We start from the raw sequence: 19,821 nt of genomic DNA on the forward strand, positions 1-19,821 counted from the left end.
AATGCACAGGAGACTTTTTATGCTGCTTAATCATCAAACTGTCTAAACAGTCTGCATAAAATATTCATTAAAATTACCAGTGAAATCAGATGTTAGTTAGGTAGCCTATGTTTCCCTCCCAAAACAAAATAATCAGTTTTTAAAATATACATTATAAAATAAAGTTGCATATTAGAATACATGTCACAATTACATGTGTGGGCAGGCATGCTTGAGCAGGAGAGGCTTTGGCAGGCGCTGAAAACAGTAAAACCAAAGTGCAGATGTTGTGAAACTGAAGGACTGATTCCTTGCAAGTGCAGAACAAAAATTGGCCCCTTTGCATCCACCTTTGGCCTACAGCTGTGCCCAACAGGGTTCAGTATCAATATCAGGGGTCAGGAAACTTTTTCAGCAGGGGGCCGGTCCACTGTCCCTCAGACCTTGTGGGGGGCCGGACTATATTGGGGGGGGGGGGGAATATGAACAAATTCCTATTCCCCATAAATAAGCCAGAGATGCATTTTAAATAAAAGCACACATTCTACTCATGTAAAAACACCAGGCAGGTCCCACAAATAACCCAGAGATGCATTTTAAATAAAATGACACATTCTACTCATGTAAAAACATGCTGATTTCCGGACCGTCGGCGGGCCGGATTTAGAAGGTGATTGGGCCGGATCCGACCCCTGGGCCTTAGTTTGCCTACCCATGATCTATATGGTATACTGTATACAGTCATACCTCGGGATAAATACGCTTTAGGTTGAGCGCTTTCAGGTTGCGCTTCGCGGTGACCTGGAAGTAACGGAGTGCGTTACTTCTGGGTTTCGCCGCTCGCGCATGCGCAGACAGTCAAAATGACATCACGTGCATGCGTGGAAGTGGTGAAACGCGACCTGTGCACGCGCAGATGCACTATCGTGTCTTACATTCTGTTTAGTATGCGAATGGGGCTCTGGAACGGATCCTGTTTGCATCCCGAGGTACCACTGTATAAGGAAATGAAGAAGCTGCCTTATACTTGCTCAGGCTGCTATTTAGCACAGTCTGGCACCATCTTCAGGTTTCTGGTCAGAGAGAGGTCTCCTGGGCCACTCGCTACCTCTTTGCTTTTACTGGAAATGCCAAGACCACCCTAGACCACCTGCAGGCAAAGTGTATGCTTTATTGAGCTTTGATCTGCCTTCCCTGAATTTGTTATGTTTTGGAGCATGGGTCCTGATTTTTCACCCTACTTGCATTGTGTTGTTTTGCCCCCCTTGTACATCTGCAGAGGTGACTCCCAGCACCCTATTGCCTTTGTATACTTGGGCCGAAGCCACTCTTTGGGAAGTTCAGCACCCATAAGCCCTATTGGTCAAGAAGACATTTTTTAGTATCTGTCTAACTCTTCCATTGAAAGTGGAACCTTAAAAATGCTTTTTTTTTTTAAATGAGCCCTTGATCTGTTTGTAAATCAAAACGAATGTATTTTGCGCCCACTTTCTCATTTCCCTCTTCTCTTCCAGAGGATCTCTTTGGTCAGCAGCTTTGCAGCCTCCCTTTTCCTAGGGGCTTATGCTCCCATTGATTACAGTGACGGTAAGTGACTTCTAGGCTTGTTTGTTGGCTGTTTAATGTGCTCAACCTGAGTCAAAAGGTCTCTCCTGACCACTGGGAGTGAATAAATGGACCAGCAGCCTCACCTATTTCCTTGTGAATGAAAGAAGTTTTCAATAAAAAGTTTTAATACCAGAAATACGGCATGAATTGAGCAATAGTGCTTCTGGTAAAGCAGATCAAGCATCACATTTGAAATTGGGAGCCTAGGATTTGCTTCCTGCTCGGTCACAGATCAGTTGGGTAGCCTTGGGAAAGTCTATCTTGCTCAGAGACTGTCTAGATCAGAAGTAGGGAGCGTGTGACCTTCTGCATATTGTTGGACTCCAATTCCCACCACCCCTGACTATTGGCTATGCTGGCTGGAGATGAAGCGAGTCCAGCATTACCTGGAGAGCCACAGGTTATTATTATTTAACCACGAGGTGGGTGCAGGGCATCATGAAGGTGGCTGGGCACCACAGGCTAAGCCAGGTAAGGAAGTTTTGGCGCTGTTCCCCAAAAAGCCCAACAACTTTGGGTGACAATAATAATAATAATAATAATAATAATAATAATAATAATAATAATAATAATAATAATACAGTGGTGCCTCACAAGACAAAAAGAATCCGTTCTATGATTCTCTTCGTCTAGCGGTTTTTTCGTCTTGCGAAGCAAGCCCATTGGCGGATTAGCGGATTAGTGCTATTAGCGGCTTTTAGCGGCTTATCTGCTGATCGGATCAGCTGATAAGCGGCTTAGCAGCTTAGAAAAAGGGGGGAAAGGAAAAAAAAACAGCAGGAACTCGCAAGACATTGTCGTCTTGCGAAGCAAGCCCATAGGAAATTCGTTTTGCGAAGCACCTCCAAAACGGAAAACTCTTTCGTCTAGCGAGTTTTCCGTCTTGCGAGGCATTCGTCTTGCGGGGTACCACTGTAATTTATTATTTATACCCCACCCATCTGGCTGAGTTTCCCCAGCCACTCTGGGCGGCTTCCAACAAAGATTAAAAATACATTAAAATGTCACACATTAAAAACTTCCCTGAACAGGGCTGCCTTCCTAAAAAAAAAAAAAAATCAACATCTCTTTTAAAAAGTGGGGGTTGCTATGCCAATGTTATATACTGCCCTTCATTCATCACTTCATCATAAGATCTCAGGGCGCATCACAGAATGAAGGTTCTCCATCCCTGCTCCTTTCTATCCCCTCCACACTTCCCTTCTTAGAGTGACTGTGACACCAAAGTTATCTGTGTTTAATGCAAGCCAGACTTCCTCTAAAGTAGAGTTTGCTTGGTGTGTGCGGGATGAGTATGGTTCCTGTAGTGGTTGGGAGTTACTCGTGCATAATCCTGCCCCTTTTGGGCATTAGATTGCCTGGTTAAACCCTTCTGACTGCACAGCCCATCTCAGCGTGGCTGCCCTTAGTCACTCGTAGAATCTGTCTGTGGGCGTTTCTTAAAGGGCTGCCAACATAAGAGCTGTTTGATGCCCAAGCGTCTCCGCCTCTCACTGCGCGGGAGTCTCCTGCGCAGGGTGGGCGTGGGCAGCGGGGTGCCTGGGCTCTCCTCATTAACTTCCAGCGAAGAGTCCTGGAGCCCCTGCACCTCCGCGTCCCGTTGCTCTCCTGGATCCCTGGTGTTACACTCATTCTCTTCCCCTTCTTCCCAGCTGAGTCTCCCCCTAGCGCTGGGACCTTCTCCTGCAGAATCAGAGACCCTCTCCTTCTCCCGTGCCTCTGATGTCAGTTCCCTGACAGTTCCTCACGAGTAAACAGCCAGGACTCCGACCTGCCTTTTTACAGGTTTTATTTGGTGCAAACTATGTACAGTGCAGACACCCAAAGTTCATGTCTCCCTCAGTTGCTAGCAGATTCCGAGAGTGGGCTTTTCCCTGTCCTCCCCCCAAGCATAAGAACCTCGACACACCCAGCCTCCGCCTTTTTTCCTTACGCTTGACTCCCCTGCCAAAACTAGGCGACGGAAATTGCATCTCTGTTTCCCTATTAGCCTGGGGATCAGTGCTGGGGCTTGCAGATAAGTCTGTGAGCCTTTCCCTTCCTTCCCTCTCCCCCCATTTCTTCTTCCGTTCTAATACCAGTCTCTGATGAAGTGTTACTGCTGATCAAAGTGGGAGGCTCTCTGTACGTTCCTACCCCCTTCTCCCCTCTTGATGGCAGTCCCCTGACAGTGTGAATCATGGATAGCGTTAACCATGGTTCACACTGCTACCAGTAAAATATTTAACCATGGTTCAAGATATTGCACCAGAGTGGAGAATGGTGGAAAGTAAGGGAAGGGAGCGTTCCATCCCCTGGTGTTCTCCTGAACTCTTAAAAAATTGGCAGACGATTGCATCTGCCGATGTAGCATGCAGCTGCAAACAAATGGGCATGATGACCTGTGCCATATGGAGCCATATGGAGCAGCCTTCATATGGATATAGCATGTGACTGGCCCTCAGCAACTTGCAGTTTGCATGGTCTTTCTCATGTTTTTCTTCAGAGATAACACATTGTTTGAATAATGATCCCCTCCTTCATTTCTGCTTGGTTTATAATACTTGGGTTGTACAGGCTATAAAGATACTCAGTCCAGTTGTTTAGCCCTCCAGTAGAACAGATCCTTAAAAAAAAAAAAATCCAATAAGCTCCATCAGAAAGTGTGTGTGTCAGAAAAGCAAATCTAGGATGATGTTCCAGTTCCAGGAGGCACAAATCTCTTCCTGTAAAATGTTTTGCACTTTGTTGATTGATTTTTTAAAATGTGCCAAAAACTATATTAGAATGACAAATGATTTCCATTTATACTGTGTGGGGTTTTGTTTTTAAGTGAGAAACTTGAGACTAAACGACTTAAATGTGTCATTTGATGTATCACCCTTTACAAGTGATAAAACACTAAAACTTTTGAAAACAGCCATTCTGCTCGCACCATGGAGATGCCTAAATTTCACTCTCACCACAGAGATGTCTTACTTTCACAGATAGTGACTTGCATAAGGCATAAAATGCATGGAGTAGTTATTTGACCTATCTCTTCGTGTCCAAAAGCAGCTCTTTTTCTACTGTGGTAATAGAGTATTTCTAACAATTTAAGTTGCAAATGCTTTCTTGCACCGAAGCAGCAGAACACAGAATGAAAATACTTAAATTTACCAATAGCCAAAGCAATGGGGCAATGGCGCAGAAGACCAGACTCCATGCCTGGTGCCTCTTTAAGGACGGATGGAGCATCCTAAGTCTATTCTGTGTTAGTCTTGCTTGCACCCATTCAGAAAGTCTGGGTTCCATTCCATTTTTTGCACACTTTCTGAAAGAAATCACACAAAAAACTGTTTAAATTGCACACATTTCATTTGCACTCTTTCAATAAAATAAACATCTTGCAACACAATTCCTCCACCCCTAAAATATGTATTTTATCTGCATTTTAAATGTAAAATATGTGCACTTTTGGGGACTGATTCAGTAGAATCTGGAGAAGTCTGTAATCCGATTGATAGTTGTGTTTTGATTTTAAGCAGGTTCAGGAACGCCAATTTGTAGAAAACAGACTGAACAATTTCCTTCCTTAGGTTTCTCATCCTCTCAGCAGCTGGACTGAGGCTTTCTTGAGGCAGCTGGATTTGCCTCTGGCCTTGATAAATTTCTTCCTTTTTTCTTTTTTTCAAATTGTGAAGAGATTATTATTATTATTATTTTTGGAGAGGGGATAATAAGATGAAGCCAGTACAGTCTTACCTTGGTTTTGGAACATAGTGTGTTCTGGAAGTCCGTTCAACTTCCGAAATGTTCGGAAACCAAGCCGTGCCAGACTTCGGCTTCCAAGGCAAAGTTCACAAACCGGAACACCTACTTCCAGGTTTGCAACTGTCAGGGAACTGCCATCGTCTCAGAGGCGAGAGGTGGAAGGGCAGTTGGGTTACAGGGAGCCTCCAAAGATTGTGAGAAGCAGCACTTCCTCCGCCTCTATATTATAGAGAGGGGAGGCGTAGGATGGGGGTCAAAAGACTACTTTGCTGGAGAAAGTTAAAGGACTGCCCACTCCCAGATTCTTCTAGTGACTGAGCAAGACAGGGAATTGAGACGTTCTGCACTGTGAATGTTTTTGTACCGATTGTTAAGTTGTGGGTGAACATATCAGACGACACAGCGATTCTTCAAAGCAGCTCTTTATTTGTAAGCTAGAACAGAACTGAACAGCAAACAGCTCAGCCGGCCTGCTTTTATAGGCAACCGGCTGTCAACATTGTAGCAACAACAACCCAGGGTTTCCCGCCTAAAGTAACTGACGGGGACCTGAGTGAAAACTACATACATGATACTCCTGGTGGCCAGGGTGAGAACTTCAATACATAACACCCCTCCCTACCAAGATAAGGCATTAGTTACAGTCATAGTGGTTCCATTACATACAGCAATACCCTTATTGTTTTCAGTAAGGCACATAAGCATATTTATTAACCCTATTCACCATACAGCTTTACATGTACAGTTTGTCCAGTGAACATAGTCTTTTAAATATGGGCTACTGGCCTTGCGGATTCCCTGGGCGGAGAGTTCAGCAGCTTCTGAGGCCACAGCCTCCTCAGTGGCTTTCTGCAGCATGAGGTGAGGTCTGGCTTGGCGAGGAGATGCAATCTTGTACGGCTTTGGTGCGTAGTGGTTGCAGCGCTTCTCTTGAATCATGTCCCACGGCTCTGCCTGGATTGCTAGAGGCGCAACCAATGCTCGGGCCGTCATAAACACTTTGGGGCCACAAAGGGTGAGGAAGAGGCTCTACTTGTCAGCTTGGAGGTAGCAGTTGAACCGAGCGAGGTAGGAGTCCCATGATTCAGAGGCTGGGGCAAACGGTGGTAGAGGCACGAGTGAAGCCATGATTCCGATGCCGACGTGGAGGGCGATGGATGGAACACAGTGCTCTAGCCAGAATGGTCAGCTCTGAATTGGTTCTGCTCTGTGATTTCGCTCAGTGTTTCAGCTCCGTGATTCAGCTCATTTCAGAGGGTGGCCGCGTCTGGCTGTGCTATGATGTCCATCAATCCCACCTTCGTCGCCAGTGTTAAGTTGTGGGTGAACATATCAGACGTCACAGCGATTCTTCAAAGCAGCTCTTTATTTGTAAGCTGGAACAGAACTGAACAGCAAACAGCTCAGCCGACCTGCTTTTATAGGCAACCGGCTGTCAACATTATAGCAACAACAACCCAGGGTTTCCCGCCTAAAGTAACTGACGTGGACCTGAGTGAAAACTATATACATGATACTCCTGGTGGCCAGGGTGAGAACTTCAATACATAACACCGATAATAAAGCCTTGAAAAGACCATTGGGTTCTTGCCTGTTCACTCTTGAGCAACCACACCGGCACACACCTAACAGCGACATTCAAGGTCTGAGTTGTTCATGAACTAAGCTGTCCGAAAGCCAAGGTACGACTGTAATTAAAGACTCCCATCGTCCCCTGAAGGAATAGAAACTGACATGGGGCAATCCTAAGAAAGATTGTTCAAAGGTTACTTACTGATTCCTCAGCCAGTATCAACAGGAGGTAATAAAATGGCCAGAGCCTGCAAAGAGGAAGGGTGTAAAGGCACGAGGGCCTTAACATTACTTTGTCTGTTCGTACTAGAGAGGCTGGAGCTGCAATAGCATTTTAGGACAAAAATTGCCAGAAATCTGAGCTGATCTGGAAAAAACCAGGAGGGCGATACATAAAGCACTGGAAGTCAACAATCTTGAGAAGATGGCAGTTCCAGAGAAAAGAGCTGTGTAGCGTCAATCTTTGTAGCGTAAAGGACAAATGAGGATGATTTCTTTGTCAGCCTTGAACTTCTTTGTGCATTTTGGAAAGATGTTTTTGCGTACCCGGTTAATACTGTGCCAACGTTTGTATATTCCCTAAAAATGTCATTTGTGTTGCTTGGCCACTTTGAGCTTTGAAGTGAGCTGCTGTAACCACTTAGTGAGCCTCTCCATTCATCCCCATATTGACCCCACTTTTCATCTAAGCATTGCCGCCTCTTTGCATTTGTCATTGAACCACGACCTGAGAGAGAGAGAGAGCGCTGCTATTCATTGCTAGCTTTGTATCTATTCAGAGTAGTAAACCAAAGAACTGTAAGTGATTGAATGCACTTGATGTGGATCTATGGGGTAGCACCGTTCTTTACATTGCTGCTTAATGAATGTCTCTTTCTTTCTCTTCCTCTCTCTCTCAAGCAATATTGCTCTGTATAGATAACAGCAGATTGTAAAACAGAACAATGCGTGGGCAAAATCCTCACCAGTCCTTTCTGAATGGGCGCAAGCAAGCTTCCATACTCCATGGGTATAGTCCCACCGAGGTGTGGTCTCATTGCTTTCAGCAAGCAAGATAACCTTGTGCTCAAGTTCTTTCGAATTTTAAAAATGCAATTCCACCTGGATGTTCCTCCAACTCGGGATCAAAGAGGACTTCTAATAATAATAATAATAATAATAATAATAATAATAATAATAATAATAATTCTTCACACAGTTGCCTGTAAAATCCCATCATGACAAAGTCCCATTTACCCAGCTGGGGGGAAAAGCCTTTCAGAACAAAAAAAGTCTTCAGTGGTTTCCAGAAAGTTCAGATAGTGGACGCCAGGCATATCTTGACAGGAAAGTTATTCAACAGAACTGGAGCAGGCCACGCTAAAAGCCCTGCTCTGAGTTGATGTAAAGTAAGATTCCGAGATTTTGGGAACTTGCAGGAGAAGCTCTTCTGCAGACCACAGCAATCTATTGGGTATCTAAAGCAGGGGTAGGCAACCTAAGGCCTGTGGGCCGGATGTGGCCCAATCGCCTTCTCAATCCGGCCCACGGACGGTCCAGGAATCAGCGTGTTTTTACATGAGTAGAATGTGTGCTTTTATTTAAAATGCATCTCTGGGTTATTTGTGGGGCATAGGAATTCATTCACCCCCCCAAAAAAAATATAGTCCACCCCCCCAGAAGGTCTGATGGTCTGAGGGACGGTGGACCGGCCCACGCTGAAAAAGGTTGCTGACCCCTGAGCTAAAGGATATGGTAGTCTCCTAAATAACCTGGTGCTGAGCTGTGTAGGGCCTTATATGTCAGGGTTGCAAGATTGGGGTGTGGGTGTGGGGAATATGATGTAGCAGCCACAGTTGCTTCATCTTTTTATTGGGATATGGAAATGTATACTCTCCAGGTTGCAACCTGGTAGCACTTTGTAAGCTGTAGTAGTAGTAGTAGTAGTAATTATCATTATTATTACTATTACTATTTCTTTGCCTAGCTTCATCTGAAGAACACAAGGCGGTTTACAGTATAAAATGCTTATTAACAAACATTGGTCCGATAAAAGGTATCTCCTGTGCTGTTGTTAATTAATTTGTGAATCACTTTCCACGTATAGCTCCCAAAGCAATTTACAGAAGCATCCTTAAGAACAGCAGCAATAGCAGCCGTATAGATTTACACATAACACAAAATGAACACCTTTTCATCTAGCACTAGTGGGAAACGAACAAAAATGTCTTCAATTGTTTCTGGAAAGTACAGTTCCACAGAAAAGGAGTAGCCACATCCAGACCAACCTCAATAGTAGCCCAACATAGAGTGCATCGCCTTTCTCATTCTCTGGGCTGAAAACACTGACAATACATACCAAAGTGTGTTAATGGGTCATGATTTACTGGACAGTCGTCATTATTTGAAGTCATTAATTCTGGATGAAGAGGCTGGGAAAGTTGATCTATGGATAGTTTTGCAATCCAGATGACGGAACCTAATTTTCTTTGGCTGATGGTTTATTTTACCATCCAGCTAGCTGTATAGTTCATGGGGTTACAAGCACTGTTGAGATGTATTCAATTACTGGGCATACTGAATAAATAATCTTAGGTCTGCAATGCAAGCATTAGTGGACTGGTTTTACTGGTTTCGTTGGTTTAGACGATGTGCTTTGTACAGAGGAGATTAGAGAATCATGCACAGATGGAGTTTAAAGATTGGAGCTATCTTGCCCTTTTGCAAAGTGGCACAAGAGAGTTCTGATTAAATGTTTCTCAGGGTTCAGAAAAGTCAGGGATTTCATCTGAAAATCGCCATATGTTGCTTTAAAACTGCAGTTGCTCATTGAATACATTAATCTGCCAATTCTTGGCCTTTATGCAAATGGCAAATCTTTACAGTGTTTTTTTTTAAATTAACCCCACCACCCACCACCAAATAGAAATGGAAACAATAGCAGCAACCTAAAGTGAACAGAATATGTGTCTGGTTCACACCCATAAAATCATTTTGTAGAGGGAAGGGTACACTGAGCAACAAAACCTAAGCACAAATAGTTGAATATGTTTACAAAGTTTTCTAATGGGTGAAATAATTTTGATTTTCAATATGTAACAAGCTTTCCAGTTGCTTCCCTTTTGCATTCAGAAGCTAGAACACAGGAATATAGGAGCAACTTGACTTCCATCTGAGCAACTGAAACTGCATGGATAGAATATTGTCTGCATGTTTCCCCTTCTGTTACTATTTAAACTTACCGTACCTTTAACAAAAGAAAAAGAATTGGGGGTTGGAAATTCAAGAATGGGATGTGGAAATAAGCCCAAAGAGTTAAAGAAAGAAAAGGCAAGGCCATTAATAGTTTTGAAGGAGAAGGCAAGAGAGATAACTAGTTTCGGCATCAGAGTGCTGGATAGATGTGAGTAGGCCCAGGCGATGTATCGTATTTGGTTCCTGTTGGTTGGTATCAGGGTACTAGTGAATAAAGAAGATCATGCAAGCCTAAAGTCTGGCCTCATTGATTTTAAACTGTGTGCTGCACCTGGTATCATTTAGGTGATGTTAGATAACGGATTTTCAATGTTGGATGTTTTTCACTAAACTGGAGTGGCCTAGGCTCAGGTCCGTAAAGGTAAAGCTATGGTTTTCCCAGTAGTGATGTATGGAAGTGAGAGCTGGACCGTAAAGAAGGCTGATCGCCGAAGAATTGATGCTTTTGAATTATGGTGCTGGAGGAGACTCTTGAGAGTCCCATGGACTGCAAGAAGATCAAACCTATCCATTCTTAAGGAAATCAGCCCTGAGTGCTCACTGGAAGGACAGATCGTGAAGCTGAGGCTCCAATACTTTGGCCACCTCATGAGAAGAGAAGACTCCCTGGAAAAGACCCTGATGCTGGGAAAGATGGAGGGCACAAGGAGAAGGGGACGACAGAGGATGAGATGGTTGGACAATGTTCTCGAAGCTACCAGCATGAGTTTGACCAAACTGTGGGAGGCAGTGGAAGACAGGAGTGCCTGGCGTGCTCTGGTCCATGGGGCCATGAAGAGTCGGACACGACTAAACAACAACAACAACAGGCTCAGATGCGAGAGTATAGCTTCTGTGAAATAACTGGTACCTCTGTGGCACCTCTCTGGTCTGGTGTTCATAACCGTGTGTTCTTCAAGTCCTGGTTTTCAACTAAAGCGAGTGCCCATGGAACGATGCCAGCCCACTAATTGCTTCCTGGTCCGCGGCAAGGGAGCCAGTTCAGCCTCATGCCAATTGGCAGCATGCTTCAATGTCTTCTTCCTCCAGTAGCAACTGGAGAACTGGCAGGGTCCCAGAAGAAGAGCAGATTTAGTGCCTCTCTATTTATAAAGAGAGAGGGAGAGAAAGAGAGGAAGGGATGAGAGTGGGATGGAAATGAGCCTCAGGGAATCACAGTCCTACTAGCTTTCCCTCTACACCTTGGAAGAGATCAGAACATAGAAACACCTAAAAGGAAAAGCTTGCCAATAGCTGGGTGAGACAAGAGAGAAAGAGAGAATAACTTAATTGAAGCTGAAAAAGGAAGTAAAGCAAAGTAGGGAGAGAAAAGAGAGAGCATTGACAGAAGTGCAAGAGGTGGATTTGCACTGTTTTTAAAAAGACAGGAAGAGAAAAGGCACAAAAGCAAGAGAGAACACTTGACTCTTCTCTGCCATGTATGAAGTGAGCTGCTCAGGGTGCTGCTAGCCCAGGCACCCCCAAACTCGACCCTCCAGCTGTTTTGGGACTGCAATTCCCATCATCTCTGACCACTGGTCCTGTTAGCTAGGGATGATGGGAGTTGTAGTCCCAAAACATCTGGACGGCTGAGTTTGGGTACGCCTGTGCTAGCCTCTACTCCAAATTGCTGGAAAACCACTACCCGTTTTGTCTTTTGGGAAGATGTTTGGTTGCCGCCTTACATCTTTTTGTTAGCATGCACACAAGGTATCTCAGTGGGTGGTGGACACATCTTGCTTCCTGGGGCTGCTTCCAGACTGTCACTTTTTTGTGGATATGATCTGATCATAAGCTGACAAATTTACGTTGTGCAATATCAAGTGAATTTGGTGCTCTTTTGTGACAAACCTGCTCTAAAAAAAAAAAAGCACCACCACCACAGGTCAGAATTTTTGTCGATCACGAAGAACTTTCTGAGTGTAAGAGCTGTTTGACAGTGGAATAGACTCCCTTGATCTGCCACGCATGCTTTAATTGACATTCCCTCAGGGTGCCTTCCAACTCTACAATTCTATGATTCAGTGAAAGTACACACAGGAAAATGAGATGGCGGTGTCACTGGGTGATGTCATATAATATCTGCAAACAAATCAGAATGAATGCTCAGCAAACAGTGACATTGTACAACAATCTTTGTGCAAACTTTGTGCAAACATCTCAAGGTGGATGCTTAGTAAACAGTAAAATGTCATATGGAAATTATGCAAAAAATATTCCCAGAAAAGATGCATAACAAAAGCATCTTTAATACAAAAGGGTTTGCGGTGGAGAAAACCACACAGCAGGTTGTAGCTTGTAATGCAGAACTGAAACTGAAAGCATAGCTTCTGAACGTTGGCTCAGTTGGCTCTTGGTATGGCAAGCCAGAAGGGCCAAAATACTACAGAAGATCCTCGTGTTAATGCATGCACCTGAAAATGCTGTTTGAATGCTCAGCTATAGTTACATCCTTACCTCCACAACCTGTCTAGATAGTGAACGCTGCTAAATGCCCTGATGAGGATGATGATAATAATTGTAATTCATATATATCTCAGTACAATGAATAATTACTGTAAGTGATGATAGGGAACATACGATACAACCAACACTTAAAAAAACTCACAGCGACGAGAATAAAAGATGTTACTCATTAAAACTGGCATCAATAAAACTAGGTGTTACACATTAAAAGCTTGTTGAAATATGTGTCTTTAGTTTCTGGCAAAAGAAACAGAAAGAGGGAGCCTGACAGATTTCAGTGGGAAGAACATTCCAGAATTGTGGCATCACCACAGAAAGGACCTTGCTCCTCCTAGGTCTCCAGTGATGCATGGGGAGATTTCGAGGATGGGTGCGAGAGATGGCCTTTTCTGGGGCGATGCTGCGACTTTCTGAGTTTCAGCTGCTCTGTACCAAGTGTAACCACAGGCCTGTTTTCATACTGAGTGTTCATAAACATTCTTTTTAGTGTTTTAAACGTCGGCTATTAAGGGACGCGGGTGGCGCTGTGGGTTAAACCACAGAGCCTAGGGCTTGCTGATCAGAAGGTCGGCAGTTCGAATCCCCACAACGGGGTGAGCTCCCGTTGCTCGGTCCTTGCTCCTGCCAACCTAGCAGTTCAAAAGCACATTGAGTGCAAATAGATAAATAGGTACCGCTCTGGTGGGAAGGTAAACGGTGTTTCCGTGTGCTGCTCTGCTTCGCCAGAGGTGGCTTAGTCATGCTAGCCACATGACCCGGAAGCTGTACGCCGGCTCCCTCAGTCAATAAAGCGAGATGAGCGCCACAACCCCAGAGTCGGTCACGACTGGACCTAATGGTCAGGGGTCCCTTTACCTTTATTAAGTTTTCAAATGCCCTCTTCTTTCAGAAGCAAGTGTGGGACAAGCTATTACAAAGGGAATCATTGCAATGTGCTCAGGGCGTGACCATTGGCCTGAGCATAGATGTGTTACAAATGAACAAATGTTTAATCTGTGGAAGGTTTGAGGTGGCAGGTATGCTCTCTTCAAGATGCAAATCTCTTTCTGAACTGCCCTTGCCTCTGTTTACTTGCTGCACCACTTCCAGCTGACTACTTTCAAGTCAAATTCTCCACACACACACCCCCAGTTTGTCTATCTGGTATATATTGTGAGCCTGTGGGGAATGGGAATGACGTTTTGTTTGCTTGATCACCAGGGGAGCTCCCCCTTGTCCAGTCAGCTGAGATCTGCAGGGTGCAGAGGCTTCACAGTAGTGGCACCCGCACTTTTGGCTGCTGGAGAAAAAAACAGCTGCTTCCCTTCCCAGGTTCTGGCATGAACTTACTGCAAATCCATGAGAAAGTATGGAGTCCGGCCTGTCTTGATGCTTGTGCACCTGGATTAGGGAAAAAGTTGGGCCATCCTGTACCATCTAGCAAAGTACTGGTATGTACTGCTGTGACAAACATGAGAGTGGAGGATTAAGGCCTGTGTCTCCTACACTTATTTGTACAGTGGTACCTCGGGTTAAGTACTTAATTCATTCCGGAGGTCCGTACTTAACCTGAAACTGTTCTTAACCTAAAGCACCACTTTAGCTAATGGGGCCTCCTGCTGCTGCTGCGCCGCCGGAGCACGATTTCTGTTCTCATCCTGAAGCAAAGTTCTTAACCTGAAGCACTGTTTCTGGGCTAGCGGAATCTGTAACCTGAAGCGCATGTAACCTGAGCTACCACTGTATTTTCAATGGACTGCAAATTTAAACTGGTTTAAATTACTGTGGCTCCCCCCCCCCCCGCCAAAGACCCCTGGGACCTCGATTGTTGGAAGGGATCTAAGAAATTAACCGATAGCTGCAAAATTTGGTTGTATATGTTATGTGATCTACAGGTATTGCGAACGCTGTTTTAGAGTGAAAGAGAGTCTGCCATCGGACTTTAAATGGCTACTTGCTCTTGCTTGAAACTGATGGGGCAGATTATTTCAGGAACAGGTACTTGCGAGTGTACTGCAAAAACGTTAGGTTAAAAAAAAAATGCTGGTAGAATTTTGAGTCTCTCTGTAACAAAATAGTAGACTGTGGCTGCTGGATTTATCTTTTGCAGCTCTCTCTTAGACTTTTGTGGGTCTTCTGTAGAGGAAGCTAGATGTTTTTCTTAAAGTGTCATATGCTTGATGGAAAAGGGTTACGGTGCTCTTAAACCAAAAACCTTTCATATTGTACTCTTCCCCCCCATTTTAGGGTTGTGTTTCACCCTCCCACGCCCAGCGCTTTGGGTTTAATTCTGGCTGTAAAGTCATCGCATTTACTGGAGACAATCCAGGTAAGAAAGTCAACATTTGCTTGGTAGAATTCTGAGTCTCTCCATGATTCTATCCCTTGTCTAATTTTTTCTAGGTCCCTTATGATTATTCTAAAGAGGCTGCAATGGTTTCTGTGCCTGGATTGCAGCCATCCAGAAAAAGAAAGGTGAAGTTAAGTCTTATGAAGAACAATGGGACTTAGTTGCACAATTAACAGCTTCAGTCCCATTTATTTTGATGGAATTAAGGTGCGCCTATCTATTCAGTTGTATCTATTGTGCAGGATGTCCTAGTATCTGATACAAAGGCTGATCTCATAATTTCACAGGACTCTCTTGCTTGCATTTTCAGCATCCATGGCAGCAATGAGACTTAGAGAAGGGGACATTGCAGTAAGTGTTGATGTATTCATGCTTTGCTCATACCGCTAACCCAGTGCTGTATGGGGTAGTTCCCTTGAGCAGCAGTTCTACATTATACATTTTGGTGTTCGACATATTTTGAAAATACATTTGAAATATCACCTTCAGGTTCTGTTGATTTAAGTGGAAGATAAGGCTACAATCCTTATTATAGTTACTTGGGAATAAGATCCATGGAATGTAATAATAATAATAATAATAATAATAATAATAATAATAATAATAATAATAATAATATATTATTTATACCTGCCCATCTGGCTGGGTTTCTCCAGCCACTCTGGGCGGCTTCCAGCAAAACATAAAAATACAATAATCCATCAGATATTAAAAGCTTCCCTAAACAGGACTGCTTTCAGATGTCTTCTAAAAGTCGGATAGTTGTTAATTTCTTTGACATCTGATGGGAGGGCATTCCACAGGGTGGGCGCCACTACCAAAAAGGCCCTCTGCCTGGTTCCCTGTAACTTTCCTTCTTGCAGTGAGGGAACCACCAGAAGGCCCTCAGTACTGGACCTCAGTGTCCGGGCTGGATGATGGGGGTGGAGACGCTCCTTCAGGTATATAGGACCAAGGCTGTTTAGGGCTTTAAAAGTCAGCACCAACACTTTGAATTGTGCTCGGAAACATACTGGGAGCCAATGTAGGTCTTTCAAGACCGGTGTTATGTGGTCTTGAGGTAAATCCTTACGCAGTGGGATTTACCTCTGAATTTTAAAAAGCATGGGAATCCTGTTATGCATGTCCTTAAATATTTCCCCATTAAGATCAGTGGTGCTTAAAATGCTTAATTTTGACTGGATTGTGTGCCCTAAAAAGCATAGCACATGTGCATTGATTACCCTTTGCTGGTCTGAGATAGATTCCATTTCTGTTGAGAAGGTTTTCGGAATGGATTGAGATGATGTAGAAAGAAAGTTGATTAACCAACCTAGTGAAACGACTCTCTGCCTGAATGCATAAACAAGCTTTGTTAAAAGGTATGGCTTGGAGTGAAGTCGGGTGCTAGGAAGGCTTGGGATTCTGTGGCGGCTGTTTCACGCACGCAAGTCATCACTGTATGTCACAGTTGTTCAGTGACGATTATGCATGTGTGAGAATTTACCCTAATAAATCCATAGATTTCCTTTCACTTCCTTCTGCACTATGCTTCACGCAAAGGTGACAAGCCAAGCTGATACCTCAAGAATGCAATTGCCTTAATGTGTAATTCAAAGATAATTAGTACTACAAACAAATGGGTTTAATTTAATTTCTGCATTGCTTTTCATGCACGTTGTGCACTAACACCTCAATTATTTCCTCTCGCAGATTAGCCTTGGCACTAGTGATACATTGTTTCTCTGGATTAAAGAGCCAAAACCTGCTTTAGAAGGTCACATCCTCTGCAGTCCGGTTGATTCACAAGCCTACATGGCCATGCTGTGGTAACAAAGTTTATATTGTTTCACATATGAATACTGTGTTTATTTGGAGTTGGGCCAGTGGCCTGTTTCCTATAGTCCTGTCTACTCTATTTGAGCACTGGAGTAGGTCCAGTGATCTCTTTTTTACGAGGTGTGTCCCCAGCTAAAATAAGCTTTGGTTACACAATTGGATCTTATGGGCCTGACAGCATCTCTTGATTCCACAAGCCCACAAGCCTTTTCAGACAGATTTCTTTTAATTGGTAGGTCAGACATGCAAAAAGTAAGTCCTACCAGCTTCAACAGGACTGAGTTACATAGGATTTCCATTTCAGAAGACTTGCGTTGTGCTATGATTTCCAGACCCCCAACAAAACGATGATGTAACTTTCAAATTTTGATCGGATCTGTTGCGAGATTCGACTGGCATTTTATAACTTTAGCTTTATAATTTACTTTAGTTATAAGAATGGTTCTTTGATGAGAGAGAAGATTCGAGATGAGCATGCCTCTGGCTCATGGGAGGAATTTTCCAAAGCGCTTTTGTCTACGGCTGTTGGAAATGATGGAAATGTGGGTATGTGTCTTTGAAGAGAGGGAAGTATCAAGGTTTGATTAGATGCTTTAGCATCTGCTCCACTGGCCTCTTGTGCATCAATGACCTCCTCATCTACCAGAAGAACAACACAATCTTCTGTTAACTGCCATCAGACACACTGGCTTCAGCAGACTACCAGTAGCCACTGGAAGAGACATAGAAATCACCGTCAGAAAAAGGCAGTGATTCTTCCCTTACAAGTCACAGTCAAACTCTGGTTTATAACTGTGGGTTCCAGGACAAGTGCATGCCGTTGTTTGCTGGTTAAGATGCAATGGAAGACCGTGGTTTACCAGAAACCAAGAAATACCTATTTAAACAGAACATATGAGGGGAGGAGGGAGGGGGAAGAAGGAAGGAAGAGAGGAAGCAACATGTAAAGGCTTGAACATGTAATGCCCAAACACAAAGTGTAAATCATTCTGCTGCTTATTGTTGTCATAATATATATATATTTAAGTTAAAGATTGTTGTTACAAAACACAAATGTGGTAATATTTTTAACTTTCCATTTAGGCTTTTATTTTGATGTGATGGAGATTATACCGGAGACCGTGGGAATTCACCGATTCAACACACACAACAACAGAGTAAGATCAGCCTCACATCTTTTTTTAAGGGTTACTTGAAGCATAATTGAATTCCAGCCTGGGCAACACTTCGACATACAAACCCTTCCTCAACACGTGTCACAACTTTGCATGCTCCAAAATTCATAACCAGGCAATAGCAACCAAAACAGATATCAAGCTTTTCACTTCCCTAGAATGTATGGCACGTCAAGTTTGTCCAGGTCAAGGTACCCCTGACCGTTAGGTCCAGTCGCGGATGACTCTGGGGTTGCATGCTCATCTCGCTCTATAGGCCAAGGGAGCTGGCGTTTGTCTGCAGACAGCTTCCGGGTCATGTGGCCAGCATGACTAAGCCGCTTCTGGCGAACCAGAGCAGCGCACAAAAACGCCGTTTACCTTCCCGCCAGAGCGGTACCTATTTATCTACTTGCACTTGATGTGCTTTCAAACTATTAGGTTGGTAGGAGCAGGGACCGAGCAACGGGAGCTCACCTTGTCGCGGGGATTCGAACTGCTGACCTTCTGATTGACAAGCCCTAGGTTCTGTGGTTTAGACCACAGCTCCACCCACGTCCCTGGGATATTTTGAATCAAATCCCTCCTCAGCCCCTGATTTCAATAGCAATGGCTTTGGGCTAGATACTCTTGTCTGTACCACAGCTTTCCATTTTTAAAACGAGAGATAGTAACCACAGCCGAACCTCACATGCTTGTCACAAATATAAATAAAGGTTACAAAGCACTTTAAACACTTGTTTTCTAGCAGTGATCCTTGGGAGGAAGTCCCACCACATCCACTTGCTTCCTAGTGTGTGAACTTTGGTCTGCAGCCATCAGTGCAATAAAACAAAACAATGTGCCGGTCCATGGGGGAGTTTGTCAATATTTGTGATACAAGCTTCCTTTTTAAACAGTGTCCATGGGACAGAGAAAAAAAGATTCCACACCTCACTGAATTAGGCTGCAATCCCAAGCACACTTACCTGGGAGTAAGCCCCCACTGAACTCATTGGAGCTTGCTTCTGGGTAGAGAGGCAAAAGATTTCACTGTTACGAAGGGAAGTGACAGCATCGCAGGGTTAGTTTTAATCAGGCAGCAGGAAGACAAATTTCTGCTGGTGAATTTATCTGTGGCTCTGCTTTCTGCGGGACGCGGGTGGCACTGTGGGTTAAACCACAGAGCCTAGGACTTGCCGATCGGAAGGTCGGCGGTTCGAATCCCTGCGACGGGGTGATCTCCCATTGCTCGGTCCCAGCTCCTGCCAACCTATCAGTTTGAAAGCACGTCAAAGTGCAAGTAGATAAATAGGTACTGCTCTGGCGGGAAGATAAACGGCGTTTCCGTGTGCTGCTCTGGTTCGCCAGAAGCGGCTTAGTCATGCTGGCCACAGGACCCGGAAGCTGTCTGCGGACACACGCTGGCTCCCTCGGCCAGTAAAGTGAGATGAGCGCTGCAACCCCAGAGTTGGACACGACTGGACCTAATGGTCAGGGGTCCCTTTACCTTTACCTTTACTGCTTTCTGCACTCCACCCCTCCAACAAAAATGTTCTGTAAGCAAGCTTCAAAACGTCCTTTACATATGAAGGAGAAAATACAGAAACAAAGTTAGCAGTTGCGCTGCAAATACTTCATCAAGCCTTGATTTCAGGATTGAGGAATGTCAGCTAGGACAAGATTATGTGCTGAATTGGGGTTGTCATGATGCTGCGGGAAGGCAAAGTAGCTCTGACTAAGTACAGACTCAGAAGGCAAAGGCAACTTTGACGTATCATAAACCGGGCATTTGGTGTGCATGGTTTTAAAGTAGCCTCTCTTACTGCATTGGACGCATGGATATAAATCTGTTTTTCTTTCTTTACAGGTCTCAACATTTCCCAAGGAACTGGAGATACGGGCCTTGATTGAAGGGCAGTTCATGGCCAAAAGGATTCATGCTGAAAAGCTGGGATATACAATCCGTGA

At 44.2% G+C, this 19,821-nt stretch overlaps 1 protein-coding gene across 8 annotated transcripts in view; it reads left to right on the forward strand.

The window, feature by feature from the left end:
- The window catches only part of XYLB (xylulokinase), a 117,263-nt gene that overhangs the window by 15,708 nt on the left and 81,734 nt on the right, over positions 1-19,821 (forward strand). For 6 of the 8 annotated variants that reach the window (XM_081163698.1, XM_081163696.1, XM_081163697.1 and 3 more), the window contains 8 exons: positions 1,494-1,566; positions 13,771-14,000; positions 14,797-14,878; positions 15,210-15,250; positions 16,592-16,707; positions 17,148-17,263; positions 17,801-17,874; positions 19,721-19,817. In XM_081163698.1, the coding sequence (XP_081019824.1) occupies positions 1,494-1,566; positions 13,771-14,000; positions 14,797-14,878; positions 15,210-15,250; positions 16,592-16,707; positions 17,148-17,263; positions 17,801-17,874; positions 19,721-19,817 (829 nt within the window). The remainder of the gene's footprint in view (positions 1-1,493; positions 1,567-13,770; positions 14,001-14,796; positions 14,879-15,209; positions 15,251-16,591; positions 16,708-17,147; positions 17,264-17,800; positions 17,875-19,720; positions 19,818-19,821) is intronic. The other 2 variants (XM_081163701.1, XM_081163700.1) reach the window with 1 other exon arrangement.

Source organism: Podarcis bocagei (genome assembly GCF_964188305.1).
Source record: "Podarcis bocagei genome assembly, chromosome: 12".
NCBI lineage: Eukaryota > Metazoa > Chordata > Lepidosauria > Squamata > Lacertidae > Podarcis > Podarcis bocagei.